This window comes from Tyto alba, unplaced genomic scaffold (assembly GCF_018691265.1).
Source record: "Tyto alba isolate M040663 unplaced genomic scaffold, T.alba_DEE_v4.0 Super-Scaffold_42, whole genome shotgun sequence".
NCBI classification, from domain to species: domain Eukaryota; kingdom Metazoa; phylum Chordata; class Aves; order Strigiformes; family Tytonidae; genus Tyto; species Tyto alba.
In genome coordinates this window covers 5,599,652-5,617,163 of record NW_024881318.1, presented here as the reverse complement: position 1 = coordinate 5,617,163, position 17,512 = coordinate 5,599,652, and the positions used below count along the sequence as shown (strand labels likewise).

The 17,512-nt window shown below is 40.0% G+C and overlaps 1 protein-coding gene across 2 annotated transcripts; it reads left to right on the top strand.

The window, feature by feature from the left end:
- The first annotated feature begins 706 nt into the window (after positions 1 to 706).
- On the top strand, positions 707 to 17,396 carry SKA1 (spindle and kinetochore associated complex subunit 1). 2 transcript variants are annotated; one of them, XM_042804983.1, is made up of 8 exons: positions 707 to 914; positions 1,093 to 1,159; positions 1,742 to 1,845; positions 2,748 to 2,872; positions 3,597 to 3,688; positions 7,245 to 7,379; positions 11,993 to 12,162; positions 16,442 to 17,396. In XM_042804983.1, the coding sequence occupies exons 3-8, from the start codon at positions 1,758 to 1,760 to the stop codon at positions 16,588 to 16,590; spliced, it is 759 nt and encodes a 252-aa protein (XP_042660917.1). In that variant the 5' UTR covers positions 707 to 914; positions 1,093 to 1,159; positions 1,742 to 1,757; the 3' UTR covers positions 16,591 to 17,396. The 2 variants fall into 2 exon arrangements, with proteins under 2 accessions (XP_042660917.1, XP_042660916.1); XM_042804982.1 differs by lacking the exon at positions 1,093 to 1,159.
- The last annotated feature ends 116 nt before the right edge of the window (positions 17,397 to 17,512 follow it).

Sequence of the window (17,512 nt, the reverse complement as noted above, 5' to 3'; positions counted from 1 at the left end):
CTTTTAAAATGGTCCTTCTTTAACTCACTTTCACGTTAATCAGTTTTTCAGTTCTTTAGGGTTTTGGGGGGTTGTTTTTGGAGATGGGGAGGAAGGGAACTACGAGCCATTCTTTATTAGGGGATTGTGGAAAAATAGCAGTTCTTGCTGATTTTTTCTTCAGAGAGTTAAGCAGTCTATCCTTAGCAATAAACCTTTCTATTTGCAGTTAATTAGAAAAAAAGGAGTTTGGGGTAAGTGTAAAGCACTAAATCTTTGTAGCTAATTGGAAAAAAAGGAGTTTGGGGTAAGTGTAAAGCACTAAATCTTTGTAGCTAATTGGAAAAAAAGGAGTTTGGGGTAAGTGTAAAGCACTAAATCTTTGTAGCTAATTAAAAAAAAAAAGGAGTTTGGGGTAAGTGTGAGCTGTTTATTTATCTCTCCTCCCCCGAGGAAAAAGCAATGGGTGATGATGTTCTGTAGGAGACATACCCGTATGTAGATGTCGCAAAGCGACTTAATTTTTATTGAGGGCTTTGTCTTCTGTTGAATGCTGAAATAAACGGAGTTCATCCAACCAATTAATAAACTACTTTGTGGGGTGGGGTTTTTTTTTTGTTTTTTTTTTTTTTGAGAGTGTGTGTGTGTGTCAGCCCCGCCGCGGGGGGCGGGCGCTCCCCTCAGCGCCGCCGCTTCCCGCCTTTCCCGGCGGCCCCCGCGGCGGCGCCACTTCCTCCCGCGCATGCGCCGCCGGCACTCCGCACCGTTCGGCGGCGGGTTTGAATCGCCGGGGGCTGCTGCGCGCCGGGAGCGGCCTCCTCATCTCTCCTCATCGCCTCACCCTCCCCCCCGCCTCATCTCATCATCTCATCTCATCTCATCATATCTCATCGCTTCGCATCGCCCCCGCCTCGCAGGCTCCGGCCGTCGCGGCGGTGAGAGCGGGGCGCGGTGTGTGGTTTTTTGGGGGGGGGGGTGAGGTGGGGAAGCGCTCGCTTCGGGCCCGGGCGTGAGGCGACGGGGCGGGCGGGTGCCCGGTGGCTAGCGCAGGAAGCGTGCCGGTCCGCGCTACTTGAAAGCGAAGAGCGGAATAAAAGCTCTTCTTGCTGTCAGGTGCCAGGTGACCACCGGAGGGAGCCGTGTGAGCGCAAGGGCCGCCTGGCGACAGCGTTAAACCGAGGTCTGCTGCGCGGCGGTTTGGGGGAGGGTGCATTTCAGCAACTCTTTTTAATCAATTATTTTCTATAAGAGAGTTAATACGTATACTTGCACATCAGTAACCGATATATATTGCTGCTTTTTGTGCCTCTGCTAGCGGGCAAGTGCGCATTTTGTGTAATTACCGCTCTTTTTTTTTTAAAAACAAAAACTCTTTAAATACTGATTATCTAATGCAGTCTCCCTGAGAGCCTTATAAAACTACTTTATATGAACCAGATATTTATTGCAGTGAATTTCCAAATTCTTTAGTAGTGAATACCTTAATATAATAAAGACTTAACAGTTTCATGAGGAATTGTACCGATGTTACACTATGTTTATTTCAAGAGTTCACGGAAATTGCTTTGTTTTGTCTAATGCCAGTCACTGCTCCCTCTCCTGCTTTCAATTTGTTGAATGTAGTTAGTATGTTTACTGCTTCATTTAAGTTCCCTTTGCTTCTTTGACAGATTGGGGTCCTTTCTAAAATTCTGCTTGTGTGCCTAGTGTTTGCAACTTAGCTCTTTCTTAAATTACTGCATTTTTTATTATTTCCCCTCAGTTTGGTAATAGAAGATATGGAGCCATTATGCGTGGAAGATCTATGCTTTCATATCAACACAAAGATTTCAACTATTAAAAAGACTCTTCAATTAAGAAGCATAGGTAAAAGAAATTAAGAGTGGGTTTTGTTTTGTACCTCCTTGCAGACAACAGGAATGCTGTAATTAGACAAGGAGTGTAATGTGAAGTGGAAATCAAGTAAAATATGGAGAACAAGAAAGTGGGCAAGGATGACAAAATCTAAGCATTATCAAGGAACTAGGTGGCACACAGAGAACACAGGCTCAGTGAAAATATGTTCCTCTGAGGGACTAGAAGTCTGGTGGTTAATGTACCCTATATTCTATATACTTGGTGAGGAAACCTCCAGGCAGAAGAAAAAATACCTTGGTGAATATGTTAAACCTAATGACAAAATTGTGCAGAGGCACAGATGGGGGTTTACACAAATGTCTTGTCACAGCATTCCAGGAGCTGTGATGCAAACACTCGGTGGGTAACAAACTTATTTAAACTGACAATACTGAAATTGCTCAGAATGTTTTAAATCCATGCGTTACCCTTTCCTAGGCACAAATAGAGGTTACACAGGTCACAGATGTTGGTTGGGTGGGTCATCTAGTCTAACCTCCTGTTGGAGTAGGAGCTGGAACCCTAAACAGAGGGAGGTTGTGAAGGAGATCTGGGTGCTGCAGCTATTGGGTTGCAAAAGCCAGGCTGTGTTTAAGACCCATGTCCTCCACCAGCAGTGGTAGTGGGTGCAGCTTGGCACCTTCCAGCCTTGTGCTGGTGAGAGGCCTTTATTGCTGCAGCAGCTTTGAACTCCCTTGGCTGTATGGAGTAAGACTGACAGTTTGACGAGTGAATATTGCTGCTTCTCCTGGGAAGATATGGTGGTTGGGGAGCAGAGAGTTCATAGATAGTCCCTGCTTGTGGAAGGGAGGGAAATGAGATTTTGGTTTTGTGTTGGAGGTGTTTTTGACTTAACGTTCTCTCTTTGACAGCTGAAGAACCGTCCTTCAGATCCATGCTCTCTAAAACAGGGGCTGGGATAGTTGCTTTGCATGATCTCCTGGATAAAATGGAAGCAGAAGTTAAAGAGCAAGAAAAACTGAAGAATATGCTAAAAGTAATCCTTGTTTCCTGTTCATAAAATACTGAAAGATTCAGAGGAATCTTTGATAAATGTGTAGTTGTTCTTTTCTAGACCCTAAGTGATATGTTTGGAGGCACGAGGCTGCTTGTACATGGAACTGGGACTCAGAACAGGCTTACTGATAGTTTATTAAGCTGCTCTCCTGCATAGTGAACATTAAACCTTGAAAAATAAAATTTTTATACATTGAAAGCATGTCTTTAACATCATAGATACTTTAATCTAAAAAGCAGTTCTATTTTTACATCCTTGAAATAGCTATGAAAATTATTTAATTAGAATATTTATTTATTGTTGGTTTAGTGTGTACTTGCCATGCCTTCATGTTTAAGTTTTTTGTCATGGTGTTCTCTGGGGAATGGGGATGAGTTTCCTGCAGTATGCCATCATCACCAACTCCTTTCCCCTGGCCAAACGGGCTGGAGTGTATTAAAGATTTACTGCCTGCCCACTCTGATGTCTTTGACATCCTGACACAGAGAGGCTCATGTCTTCTCGCTCTTAGATTTATTTTTCTGAGCTTTACTATTTGCTGTTGGGAAATTAGTGGGTAAAGTGGTGGAGTGATGGCGATAGAGCAAAAAACACCTCTTAATAAAGTTTAAAATACTTTTAGTGTTTCCCTAATGGTAAGCTAATTTTACTTGCTTGATTTTAATAGTTCCACATTTCTGATGAACTCTAATGTTAATTTCAGAGCATCCAGAAGTCTGCTGAGAGAAATGAAAAGGCAGGATTGTACCTCTGTGAAAACATTCCTCCATGTCTGCGTAAACAAAAACAGAGCTGGTATGTGGTACATGGGCATGGAGATACTGCATTGCTCCTGGCAGCATCCAGCTGCACCACTGTACAGCTCTACTCCTTTTACTGTGTATTAACTGTGAACTTTTGGGAGCCAAGGCTGTTACATGTATTAATTCTGGAATTTGCTCTTGACTGTTCACTACCAGGCTTATGCTAGCACCCTAACAAAGCCCTCAGGTAAAAACCTATAAAATAGCAAGTTGTTCAGATGGAAGCTTCCAGTGGCAGGTGTGACATTATAGTAGAAGTCTAGTTCTTTGATAAATCTGAGAATTCATTGCTGTAAAATTGCAAACACACAGATTTAATAGCTGCAGGGCCTAAGGATTGACGGGCGGGTTAGTGATACAAATGCTGGGTCACTAGAACTGAAATCCAACACTGGCTTTCCAAATATAATTTCTTAAAAAAAAAAAAAAAGTCCTCTAACTCAATCATCTTTTTGTGGGGATTTGAATTATGGTTGTGGTATTTTTCTTCTCTCCCTGCAGCAGCCTGGCATTTATTTTAGATAGCAATGACATCTACATGCCTTTGAGAAGGCTGTACTGAGAAGCTGTTCAGAATAAAGTAGCTCAAGTGAGAGAATGAGACAGAAGTATATTAAACAATAGCTATTATTCAGAAGGCTTCTAAGACATTCTAACTTACAAGGTTTCTCAGAATGATCAGCTCTTTATCTGACTTGTTGGAATTGTTTTTATTTTTGAATTATGTTAGTGTATGCTAGAAGGGGATCTCTTCCAGAGTCTAATATCTGGAGATCCCAGAATGTGTCTCCACCCTTGTAGCTTCTTAGATGGCAATGCGTAAGTATTTGAATTCAGTGCTCACAGTATGTGCCCTGAATCTATCAGCTTTACCTGGTCTTGCTCCTGATGACAGACGGGCATCTGGCTGAAAACATTACAGGCATATTCCAGCAAAGTAAAAGGTTAGCCATGTGGAAATAGGGTTACAGAAGAGAAAAAAACCTAATTTTAGTGTGTAGCAATGTTCTCATCTGTGTAGGTAGTGCTTGTGCTGAAACTTGGACTAGTCTTAGATGATAAAGAGATGACTTGTGCAGAAGCTTTTTTCCTGAATGTGACCCTTTAGACATGAACCCTCAGCTTAGGAAACATCCTCCTGAAATGTGTCTTGAGATGTCTTGTTGCTTCTCAATTTCCTTTTAAGTTTAGATGTTGCTTTTTACTCTATGTGTGAAGTTCTTCAGAAATTATTGTTGGGGCTCTGCCTTCCTTTCATAAGTTTGTTAATTTAGGAAGGCCCTTTGTCTTAAGTTTATGTTAGCTCTTGGAAATTGATTAGATGTGAATGAGGCTTGTTTAGTGATTCTGTCACTGCTGATATCAAAAAGATTATTTTGAGATGTTGGTTTCCCTTCCAGTCTTGTCCTGCTTTTGATCAAGAAGCTAATTGTGATACGACTCTAGCTGGTCCTTTCCTATCTAGAGAACCACACGTATAAAACTAAGCAAGTTTTTCTAATAATTTTCTACAAATTTTGCTCTACCAGCTTACAACTGCTGCTCTGTCAGTGTCAGTTTGTGTTGTTGGTTTTTCCTGAGGAATAATGCATTATCTGTAAATGCCATTTGTCAAAGCACCCTTACTGCTTTGTCCCTATGTTGGCACTTCTTGGTGTTCACTGTGGTGTGCTGTGGAGGATCAAGCAAGCACAAGACAGACCATAATTGGTCAGAATCCATCTGTATCACTATAAATAGGTCTTCAGTCCTCTACCCCAAACCCTCCTCTATTGACCTCCATTTCTACTCCTCTACATCCCAAAATGCCTGGGGAGCAGAGTCGTAATTGTTGAGTGACTATCGTGAGATAAATGATGCAGAAAGCAGAACGAGCACTTGAACACTGCTGAGACAGACCTTCAAATCTTGGGAAGAATGAAAATGCCCACACAGACGAATTGAACAATTCATGGCTTTAGCTGTTATTTCTTTCCTGTTCTTGGGTTTGATATTCTTATTTACTGGAGGAATCTCACTGAAATAAAAAGCAGGTTTAATGTATTTTAAGCCCTTTGGATTCCAGGTGTTTCAGAGAGCAGTTTCTCACCACACCAAAAGCAGGATTTGAATACAAGCTTTGGTTCTTTTCATGGTCCAGGTCAGCAGTGATTACTGCAGCAAGGTAGGGGGCAGAAACCCAAAGCAGAAGTACCTGGGGGTGGAGAATTATCTAGAAAGATAAGAGGTTTGTTGCAGTGAGGAAGATGGTAGGACTGGAGTGTATGGGAGGAGTAAAGTTTCAAGATGCAAACTCAACTCTCTTGGTCCTTGTGTTTAATTACAAACCCATATCCAGTACCATCAGAAATCTCCACCCTTCCCTTTTCCTCTTCCTCGCTGACATTCCCTGCCACTAGTGCTAGCTCCAGGGCGCCAGGATTAGTTTTGTGCAGGGCCTCACATTGGTTTTCAGATGTTTTCACCTGGTGTTTAACTGTTGGGTGTCCTAGATTTCAGAAGGGGGCTGGATTGTAGCATGGCAGGGAGCAGAGCTTCCCTGTCACTGTGTCATGGACCAGACCGTTTGGGAGGCCAGCAGGTGACGCTCGCTGTCCTCTGCACTGCAGCCAGCTTCCCTGGGAAATGGGACACTGGGTTTGGGGGTGTCGCATCAAGTGACACATCAGATCCCAGCCCTTGGGTCAGCAAAGGCACTGCTGTGCTGTTTGCTGACTGCAGGGCCCTGCGTCGAACAGATCTCTTCGTGTGGGAAGTTAAGATCAAGGTAGAGGATCAGTTCTTTGTGACAGGTCAGCTCAGTACTGCTTCAGTTACTTCTGTTGCACATCTCAGACCAGTAATGTCCTCTTGTGAGATGACAGTGAATTTGGCTAAATGCGTTCTCTTCACTATCCTCCTACCAATGAGTAAGAGAACAGCTAGGTGGGTGATGGGCAGATAACTTGGGGTTTGAGGCTCTATAGCTGAGGATTTGGAGGAAGGATGAATTTATAAAAATAATGCTCTAATAATCACTCAAAGCATGAAATTCCTCAGCCCTTGGGATCTTACCTAAAAAAATCCCAGCCTGCTGGATGATGTTGAATTTCCTTGCTACAAAAGATTAATGGATGAGTCAGGCTCTTCCCAAGATTTGAACTTTTTTCAGAGAGCTGTGAAGTATTTAAAATCTCCCTGTTAGGCTGCAGCTCTGTGCTGTGGTTCATCTGATAAAAAGCAAGGCCTCATGTTCTGTGAAATGTAATGGTACATTGAATTCTTAACTGCTCTGTGCTGCATTTGGACTGCTTCCAATTCACCTGCTAGCAGCCTTTCTAGCAGAGAAATGAAGAGCTATAATGAAGTCAGCAGAAGTATGCAATCTGAAATGGAGTAGGCCTTCTTTATTTATTTTTCTTTCCTGAAAGATCATCATGCATTGTGTTCATCCAGCCTAACAGATCATTTGGAACATAGGTCTGTGAGTAAGCAGACTTGATAATATAATGTTATTCTCTTTACTACTTATCTGCTGTTTATAAACTTAATATTCATTCATTTTACAGCATCACTGGGCCAAGTGTGAAACATGAAGAGCCAAAAGTTGCAGCATGCAAAACTGAAAAGAAACCTAAAAAAGGGCCAAGATATATTAAAGCAGCAAGCTTAATAACTGCCGAAGAATTTGAAAAAGTTCCTGCGTAAGTAAGCGTGGCTTTTCTTAGACCCTGTCATGCCAGGTTGGGTGGCAAACATAGGTTTGTGAAAGGGAGCTCTTGCAGAACAGACTGACAAGAAATGTTTTGAAGTTTTAAATGTTCCACAGGATGGAACATAGTGATAATAGCTCCAAATACTTTATATGCTATACTGGCAAACCTGAAAATGAAATGAATAGAGCTAATAAGGTTATTTCTTACGTATCTTTTGGGAAGATCAGAACTAATCAGTTAAAACCCAAACCTGTTATCTCAGCAGCCACTAATTGTATGAACAGCAATATATTAGCTAATAGATGGGTTCTCTTCTTGTTTTGAAAACAGACAAAAAAACAAAGCCATCGTCTCATAAGATGAAAGGTATGGTTATACTTAAAAGAAAAATAATTATAAATGCTGTATTTATTTGACCCAACTATTGGTTTCAGAAAGTGGTAAGTCAAAACTTGAAATCTGTTTTGAGACACGAAAAGAAACCAGACTTGTTAAAAGCAAAAAACCACCTCCCACTGAAATTTCCCAAATTTCTGGAATAGAAAGCTGTGGGGTTTTTGCCCCTACTGTCAGGACCTGATTAATAGATATCCCTGTCTGAAGACTATCATGTAGGAATAACTTTTCTTAAATGGCATTTTGGGGACAAGGACAAGTATTTCTGCAAAAAGGAGAAAATTGTCTTGATGCCTAAAGCTAAATTATTGTCTAGATTCACCATGTTCCCTGACAACACTTGTTTCAGTAAGAATTTTTTTTTTGGAGTCTGTATTTTACTTGAGTCTTTCAAATCATCTTTCCTATAGCTTTCAAAATTGTAGGTACTTCTGATAAAATTTTGGAAAGGTAAAGCTGGAGCGTGCAAGCTTTTGTTCTTTATCTCTGATCAGGCAAGAGAAGTAGGCATAGACCATTGCAGCCAAGCGTAGCTTTAACTGGAGGTTAAAACAGTCTTTCCTGATAGCCCCTTAAAGTGTTTCATTATCCTTGAAAGTGGAAGGTTTTCCACTGCTGTTTGTGGCCAGCTGGATCCTCTTACATTCATCGCTGGCTTATAGAAAGGTTGCATTTTAGGCTGTGCTTGTGGGCCTATAGAAATATGTTTACTGAGATGGGAAAAGCATGTTTGTTCTGTGGAGGAAGATTTACATGAATTTAAATAGATCTATTAATTTCCCAGTTTTTTTCCTGTTGCCTAGCAGTGTTGTAATACAAGATTGTTGGAGTCTGCTAAGCTTGGAGTTTCACATACTACTTAACCAATCTAAGCAGCAGATGTTTGTGACCCAAATTTTCTTACACCTAACATATTCTCTGAGAAGAATGAGAATTAGGTTCATATCCCAGTTCAGGTCAGCGACAGTTCTGATGTGGGATCTCTTTATGCCTGCTGACAATAGTAACAAGGGACACTGCTGCATTTTTACGCAGCTCTGGTCCTGGAGCTGTGTGGCTGTGCCAGTACAGGACTGTGGCTGTGCTAAGCCTGTCTGAGGGACTGAATAAAGCACAACTGTGCATATGCATCACGTATGTGTCTAAATCCCATAGCAGCTGGGTATCGTGGGTTTTGCATTTGCCAAGATTCTCATTCCCCTCTCCCTTCCTCCCGCAGCTGTGGCAGACTGTAACTGAAAAATCTAGGTGATTTTCACCCGCTTTATGCTGAATGTGAAGGGGAATCTATCCCAAACACCATTAGGGCACAAAAAGGGATATAGAGTCTTCAGTGACTTCATATTTTTAGAACTCTGCAGCAGGTATTTAACAAATAAATGTACATGCTGTGTTAAGGTGCAGATGTGGAGCACCTTGATCAAATAGAATACTCTCTCACAGTAAGAAACTTGCAGATTATTTTAGCCTTCAAATCTGTTGCAGAAAGACCATTTTTGGAGGAGGAAAAAGGGAATTGCACAATAGATGTCTCAGTTAACTTCGAATTCAAGGCAAAGGAAAATGCTTGTCTTATTCTGTCTCTCAAATTATTTCTGCTTAAAATATTTTTAGAATCTGCACTTTCATTATATCTCTAAAGTCTCAGAAGATGGTAACTTGGGGGAATATATGTTTTTCTTAGCCTAAGTGTTTTTGTGGGAGCAGGATTTGCCATTAGGAGATTTATGTCTTCTCCAGTGGTATATAGATGATATATTGATGTTGTTTTCTTTGAAGAACACAGCACTGTACTTTGGTTTTCATACCTATGGAAAAAAAATGTTTTGAAAAGGGCTTCTGTGGATTAAAAAAAGAAATTGGTTTGCTTGTTTTTTCTTAAAAAAAAAGTTCTGAATGTTTTTGCTTTTGGTGTAGTGAAGCAGATTTTAAAGTAATTTTAAATCTAAATTAAATGGATGAATTTGGAACTTCTCAACTTTATGTTTTTATATTAGTGTGTGTATGGACTGAAATAAATGAAATAAATGTCAGCATTTATGGGTTTGCTAACCATGGCTGGATAGAAACATGAGAAGACTGTGAAACAGCTGGAGTTTTTATGATCCTTACGATTATACATAGAAGAAAAATTTCAGTTGCTTTTGACAGAATTTAGTTTCCAATTAAGGTGCCTACATTTAAGTGTCAGTGACACAAGTGCCTCTGCTCACCACGTGCCCCCACTCCTGTCGCTGAACACCTGGTCAGTACAGTTGGCAAAACCAGAAAAAGGCTCCACTGCCTCGCTGCTCATGGCATTTTTCAGTTGCCCACACAGAACTGTCTGGTGCCACTGCAGATGCTTTAGCGTGTACTGCCAGATCTTTAGTTACTGAATTTTCTGTAAATCCCAGCACATCTGCTGGCCTTGTGGGAAGATCTTGGATGCCGGAGGGCCTCTCAAGGACCATTCCATTCTTAGGTTTATGCAACCAAATCCCACTTCTCTGTTTATGCCTCAAAATGAGTTGAGGTGTTTTCTTTGCTTTATTAAGTGTGTTCACTGTATCTATTGATAGCAGGAGCATAGGAACTTAAGTACAGGTATTTTATACCTCTGGCCTTAATTTTCATTGTGCAATACCCCATACTTTATAAATAGGCTAAAGGATGCAGATGGAGCAATAAATAGCAGTTAATGTATAAAGGCAAAGCCCTCCTGTGCTTGTAGGCAGTGTTACTTGTTTGTGCTGACTGTGACTGCACTTCAGGGGTGGTAGTGCTGCTTTTATTTGGAAAGATGTTATGTGTGTGAAGTATTTTTGTAGAAGTGGCTGCACCTCCAATTTTGAATTTGGATTAATGAAAGCAACAGTAAAGTTGAAAACTGGCTGCAAATTACTTGGTGGCAATTCTGTCTGAAATTAGACTGATTGCTTTGAATTCAGGAGTTTTTACACACCCCATGCAGACTGTCTCCCCGGCAGGGACTTGCTATTCAAATCTACAGCAAGCACTTATTTTTAGTTGGCAATTGTACAATGCTTGCCCACATTCTGGTTTGGAATATAGGACTTGTAATTGATTAGCTACGTGTGCTTTAAATTCTTTGTATGTTTTCCAACAATTGAGTTTTTCCATTCAGATTAAAATGAGGGAAGAATTTCCCTTTTCATTGATCTTTTCAGTCTTGCTGTCGTACAGCTTTTAGCCACCTGCTGTATTGACTGCAAGAACCCCTTCTTAAAATTAACTGTAGCAGTTCTCTCAATTCCACACGTTTTCAAACTGATGCTGACCCAAACATAGTCAGGTTTAGCTTATAGCGACGGAACGATGGTTACAGGATAGTTCAAGTTGCAAGGTTGCCCTGGCTTTTACTGTGATGTTCTCCAGGCTTTTGTTTTGTATTTAGCTTACTGCTTGTCATAGAAGTTTCAGATTTCATTTTTATGTAATGGCTTCTCAGTTTTTAGCATGTTTCCTTTTCCTTGAATGCATGCCTTTACATCTATAAATACTGAATAGCCTTACTTGCAAATATTCCAGTGTTCTAGTATTTCCACATCACTTAGTTTTTATCTTCTTTGCTTCCTGTACCTCCAGGCTGTTATCAACAGATCTTATTATTTTAGTCCTAGTTTCATGAAATGCTCTGAAAGTTCAGAAGCGGATGTTGGTAGTGCAGAACTGTGTCTGTCTAGCTTAGTAGGCTGCACAATAAAATACAGAAAACAACCCAGAACTGGTATTTCTTCAAAAAGACAAAGAAATAGCTGTAAGATCAAGCACAGGTTATTTATTATTATAATATGAACCAAATTGCACTTGTAGGCAGAAACATTTAATTTTGGTTTTGGCTTGTGCTGTTTTCTGCAAAGTTGCTTGATTTTTCTGCATCTGTAGTTTGTGGTACACAATAAAAGCAACCTTTTATTCTATTTGGAAAGGCTCTTTACAGCTTAAGCACTGGATATTTTTTACTTCTTAATTTAGCTTTTTAATGTTTCATCTTTGTTTTAGGTTTTATTGTGGCTTTTTTACCTTCAAGATTATTAAACAATCAAGGAAATTAACAAAATTAACTACTACATTTATTCAGTAACACAGAGAGGAAGCATCCTCTAACTAGAAATGGCATATTCAGTTAGGGCTAATGAAAGTGAAAAATAAGCATGGAACTTTGTGACTTTCTGGTTACTGATCTTTATTTTTATTTGTAGGTATTTGAAAGGTCGTTTAACACGTGATCAGATTAATGCAGTTCTTCAAAGCATAAACAAAGCTGTGATGGCCAAGTACAAGATCATGCATCAGCCTTTGAAATCTATGAAAGCATCATCCAGAAATCTCTACAGCAGGTTCCTGGAAGAAGAGACGAAGGATACAGAAGGTGGTTTTTTTCTCCTAAATATTAAGCTCATAACACTTGAATATTGCAGCACGAGTATAAAAATACTGGACAAAATATTGAATGACTGATGACAGCACAGGCTTTTCATGTATAGTGTAATTTATAGCATCTTATTCTCAGAAGATAGTCTGTGCTGGCAGTCTGGTAGTTGTTGGAATGGTCTAACCTGTGGGTGTGTTTAAAACTATCAGTTTAAAACTATCAGTTTAAAACTATCAGTTTAAAACTATCAATCAGTTTAAAACTATCAGTTTAAAACTATCAGAGAAATTTTAGAAAACCTGTTATTGCTTAGTCTCAGAGAGAACAGGGAGTGGGGGGTGCAAATAATAATTATCTGTGGATTTAGCAGGGCTTTCCTTCCCTTGGCAGCACACAGAGTACCACAGTCTAAATAAGATTTGGCCCTGAAGAATTCCCATCCGCTGTGGGGAATGAACAATGCTTTGACAGTCTGGAGCAATGGAGGGTTTGGTTCTCCCTTGATATAAGGGGAGGAGAATAGAAATTAGATTCATCTCCAGATCAGATTCTAGGCCATAAGGAATATAAATGGCTTATTACTGTACAAAACTGGGCAGTCAGTATAAAATCCATTCATCTCTTATGGATAAAGTTGTATAGTGTAGCAACAAGGGTTATTGCTGTAATGGAAGAATTTTTCCCATAACCCATTTGGTTACTTTTTATATGATTTCAGTGAAAACATGTCATTTCTACGGTGTGTTGTAGCAAAAACTTTGAGGGCACAAAGATGTCATTTGGAATCACTACAAGTTCTGGGAACTCCTAGTTTGATAACCAAACTGTACAAACTGTGTTTTCAGTTTTAAAGCTGGAATGGACACGAACTAATAAAAATTTGCTCTAAAATTGGGAAATCTGGGTAATCAGTCATGCTTCAGTGACTTTGTAGAAGAAACAAGGCTGTCTGATAACCTTAAGTTTTCTCCTCCTGAAAGCTTAGAGAGTGCAAAATTGCACCAAAATTTCTGTCTCAATTTACAAGCAAGTTGTATTTACAGGTTAGTTTTTCCAAAGATATGTGGCACAGTCCATCTCTAATATTAAAATCTCTGTTTTGACATTCCTTTTGGGAACGAGTATGTAATTGTTCCTGGAGGGGTATGCTGCACATATCAAGCTTGGTGATGTCTTTGGAATGCCATCGTGTTTCCAAGTTCAGGGATAAAGTGTGGAGCAAACTCTTCTGTCTCACAGAAAGAGAGCTCTCTTTCTGACAACAACTTGGCACCCACCTCTCAATTTTTGCCCTGGACAGAATGCAAGAACATTCTGCCCTAAGTGTGTTCACTGGGTACTCAGGAGTCACTGTCTGACAAACCGAATTTTTCTTCCTTCCTTTGGCTTTGTCACTGCTCAAGACTCCCTCAATATTTATCATATGGTGATAACATCACTAACTTCTAGATGCTAAATGCATCTCTTCTGTAGGGAAGGAATTCTGATATGATGGACATGCCTGGCACTTTATTTTGAGACCTATAGGATAAACATGTCATATGAAGGTCAGTGTTTTAAAGGACTTTGATTAAAGCATGCTGAAGGCATGCAGCTGAACTACCTCACGTGACTGGCTTCTGACTTCTTTTTGGTTTAACTGTTGCTGTCCTCAGGATGATAGCAAGCAGTTTGAGCCCATGGCTATAGAGGAGAGGCTAAATGCTAGAAGGGCCCTCCTAAGCCTGGAATTCTGCTGAGTCTGCACTGTGATCCATGGCAGCCTCAGCTTCAATGAAGGAGCCATTCTAGCAACTTGAGAAAGCTACAACTAATCAGAGCGTTTTCTACCAGAAAGTTGGGGTTTTTTGAAGCCTGAAAAATTGAGGCTTTTAATTTCTTCAAGTACATGAGAGACAGTGTTTTATTTTATTGTGTATGTTGAAAAGTTCAGTTAGGAAACTAGGACATCCAGTGTCTGAGAGAGTGTGTGTGTTTATGTGGTAGGTTTTTTGTTTTGTTTTTGTTTGTTGTGACTAATCATCTAGAAAGTCTAGAGAAAAGGTCTGGCAAGCTGTCAGACAGTTCTTATCTGGCCAGCACAAAATGATTAAATGTATTTATCCATTGCATTTTTCAGGATGAGGTTGTGCATTCATTGATTTGTTTGCTTAAATTTCTACTGTGGCTGTCTCTCTGCTTAGGATTCCCACAGTTTTTAGTCCTGGGCTGATTGCCAGCTTACCTCTTCCTCTGATTTCAAGATGAGAAAAGATGCTGCCTGGTTTTATCAGGGTAACCTTCCAGCCAGTAAGGTGATTCAGTTAGTTTAGTGAGTTACTTAGTGCATGGACCTACTGTTTCCAACCAAACCACTGCCTTTTACCCAGCTGTAGTTTTTTTTTCATAAAAAAGATCTGAATTTTGCTGCCCTGAATTCTGGGCAAATACAAGAAGAAATTATATTCTGCACAGGTTCAGGACATTCTGACACTCCCCCAGATATAACAGACTGCAAAACCAGTATGTGGATTATCCCTGGGTTCCTAACACCATTTAGGTTTATTGCCCTATTACTGGAAATTGCAAATGGTGTCTATCCAACTGTAGTAATACGTTAAGCAGTTATGTAGGTTTTTTCTTTCTCTAGTGAACAAACTTTCCACTTCTCATCTAAATGTGAATTTGGCAGTGTTGCAAGCTCTGAGGTTCTATCATAGTTCCCATCTGGGGAAAGACCTCCAGCTTCTGACTGTTGTTGCCTCTGAAAGATTCTACTTCCCATTATACATCTGTATCACCAACTCTCAAAATGGCCGAGTCTGTGCAAAACCACTATCTGTTCTGCTCTGGCTAAGCACTATTTTGGGGAACACTGTGCTTATAAATGGCACTCTGGGACCTTAGTTCTAATGGCTGTCACATCCTTGGATGCTCCCTCAGAGTGGAGTGTGTGTCCTGTTAGATCACTTGTAAGATGAAATGTTTACAGAAAAACACAGATTTGCCTGAATAAAGCCACATTGTACTTGTTTAGTTATTAAATAATAGCTTTCCTGGCAGCTTCAGCTTTCCTGCTGGCATCAGCTACTTTCTCCTCAGTTAAACTGGAAGGACTCTCCCAGAACTTACTAGAAAGAAGAGATGCTCCATCTTATCTAAGATGAAGCTGCATCTGCATTATTTTAAGGGTGAAAGGATGAGGGAGAATGCTGTCCTCTTTTTTCCAAGCTAGAATACCCCTAGCCTTGTGACTTCTTTCTCACAAGACTGGGAAGCATGATACTACAGAAGAATATGTTGCTTCCTTCTACTTCCTTTCCTTAAAGATAATTAAACATTTCTTTCTTATACCTTAATTAGCATGTTCCTGGTTTCAGATTGCTCTTCTTTCCTACAGTTTTGTGAAGATGCATGGTTAAAATCCTATGCCATGTTATAGGAAGTATTAAATGTACAGTCATTTTACTAGATCTATAATTATCTCCTATCTGAGCAGTGTATAAAGCCTACGAAATCGCAGCTAGTGAATACAGCTATGATACACTTAGAATAACTCTTTTCTTCCTTCCTTGTGTCTATTGTTAGCTTGTGGCAACTTTCTCTTGGGGTTCTGTCAGGCATTTTAAATGTTTTAACTCCAGTCAAGACCTTGGTTTCTTAGAAGCACTTGATGATGAGAATTTCCTTATAGAAGTAGTTAATCAACTACAAAAAGGGGTGGGCTGCCAGCCCTGATGCAGGACCTTCCTGTGCCATTTTCTGAGACACACAGGGAGGATGCTGTTCCAAGCAGTTAGTCTTTTTCTTGCATTTACTTTATTAGAAGAACTATTTTTCTCCAAATGCGATGCAAGTCAAGGGCTACATAGCTCTGTATTCAGGGTTCCATCCTTTTGTTTGCGAGGGGCCAATTTCAGAACTTGAGTGTCTGCGGAGAGGACATCATCAGGCCACAGCTTATTTCAGACACTGCAAAACAATTATTTGGGATTGAGATTATGCTGCTACTCTACTGTGTTCCATGACTGAAACACTGAAGCATGATGCCTTTCTCTGTAAAGCTGTGCTAGGATCTTTAAGCAGACCCTGAGCATCTCTGGTTTTGCTCAGATCAGTGCTTTGGATGTCACTAAGAGCAGAACACCTATGGGCAAGGCCTCAAAGAAGTTCATGAGGTAGCGTGAGGCCATCTGACTGTTTCTTCATAAGTGTGTATAATTGTGAAGAGGAGGTCGTACTGTTACTCATGAAATGTTAAGTGTATCCCACAACATAGTCATGATTTGTTTTCCAGGTGAATTTTTTATTGTGGAGGCTGATCTCAGACAGTTCACGGAAATGGTGGTGGATAAGCGCGTCCGTGGGATCCTCAATATCCTGCGTCACTGCCAGAGATTGAGAGAAGTTCGTGGCTCGGGGCTTGTCCGCTACATCATCCGTTAACAAACTTTCCATATTCTGTTTACACAAGATGCTGAAGGCAGAAGGATTTTGAAATGCAGACATTGTATATATAGGCAACCCTATCTAGCTCTCTTACTTTCTAAAAGGCAGTAGTGAGGACCAAGAAGTGTTTTTCAGACATCAGTCCTAAATTAGGAGTGGCAATTGAAATATTTGTGTTTTGTTTTGAAAACTTGAGAGGAAATACTGTGTTTGGGTAAATTACAAAGGCAAAACCATAAAGGTGATTGATGCACCTGTGGTCACAGGTAGTTGTAATCACATTTTCAGGTCAGCAGTTGAAAGATCAATTCTCTGCATTTTAATAATGTTCCTTTGGTGTTTGAGTTGGAGACTCTGTTTAAGACTATTTAGCTACTCAAAGGCAGCAGTTGGTGCTTTTATTTTTTTTAAAATCTTAATCCAATTTCCAGATTTCCTTTTCTTAATCTTTTTCTTCTTATCGTAATTACATGTTTTGGAGTTTCCTACATCACCTGAACAGGAAGACCTGAGGCAGTTTAAACATTTCCAGACTGATAATCAATAGTTCTGTTAGCCATGTGGTTTTCATATTTCTTCATAGAGCTAGATTTTTCCCTCAGACCAACCCATGAGGCTGAAACAGTGGAGCGGTGGGGTTTAAGTGAAAATGCTGATTTAACTTCTAAAATACTTGTCAAATTTGTTATAATTTTTATTTTAGAAGGTTGTTTTCAAATGATCTATTAGTTTAGTAGGTTCCAGAGTAGAATGATTGTGATAATCATGAACAATGCAACTAATAAAATATTTTGACAAGGAAAGCAATGGTGTTTTTATTCCATGAGCAGGTATCTGCTGTTGTCCTAACATCTAATCTAAAATACCTCCTCCTGTACCCTGTCAGTGTTAAGATGAGAGTTTAATGGGCAAAACACCC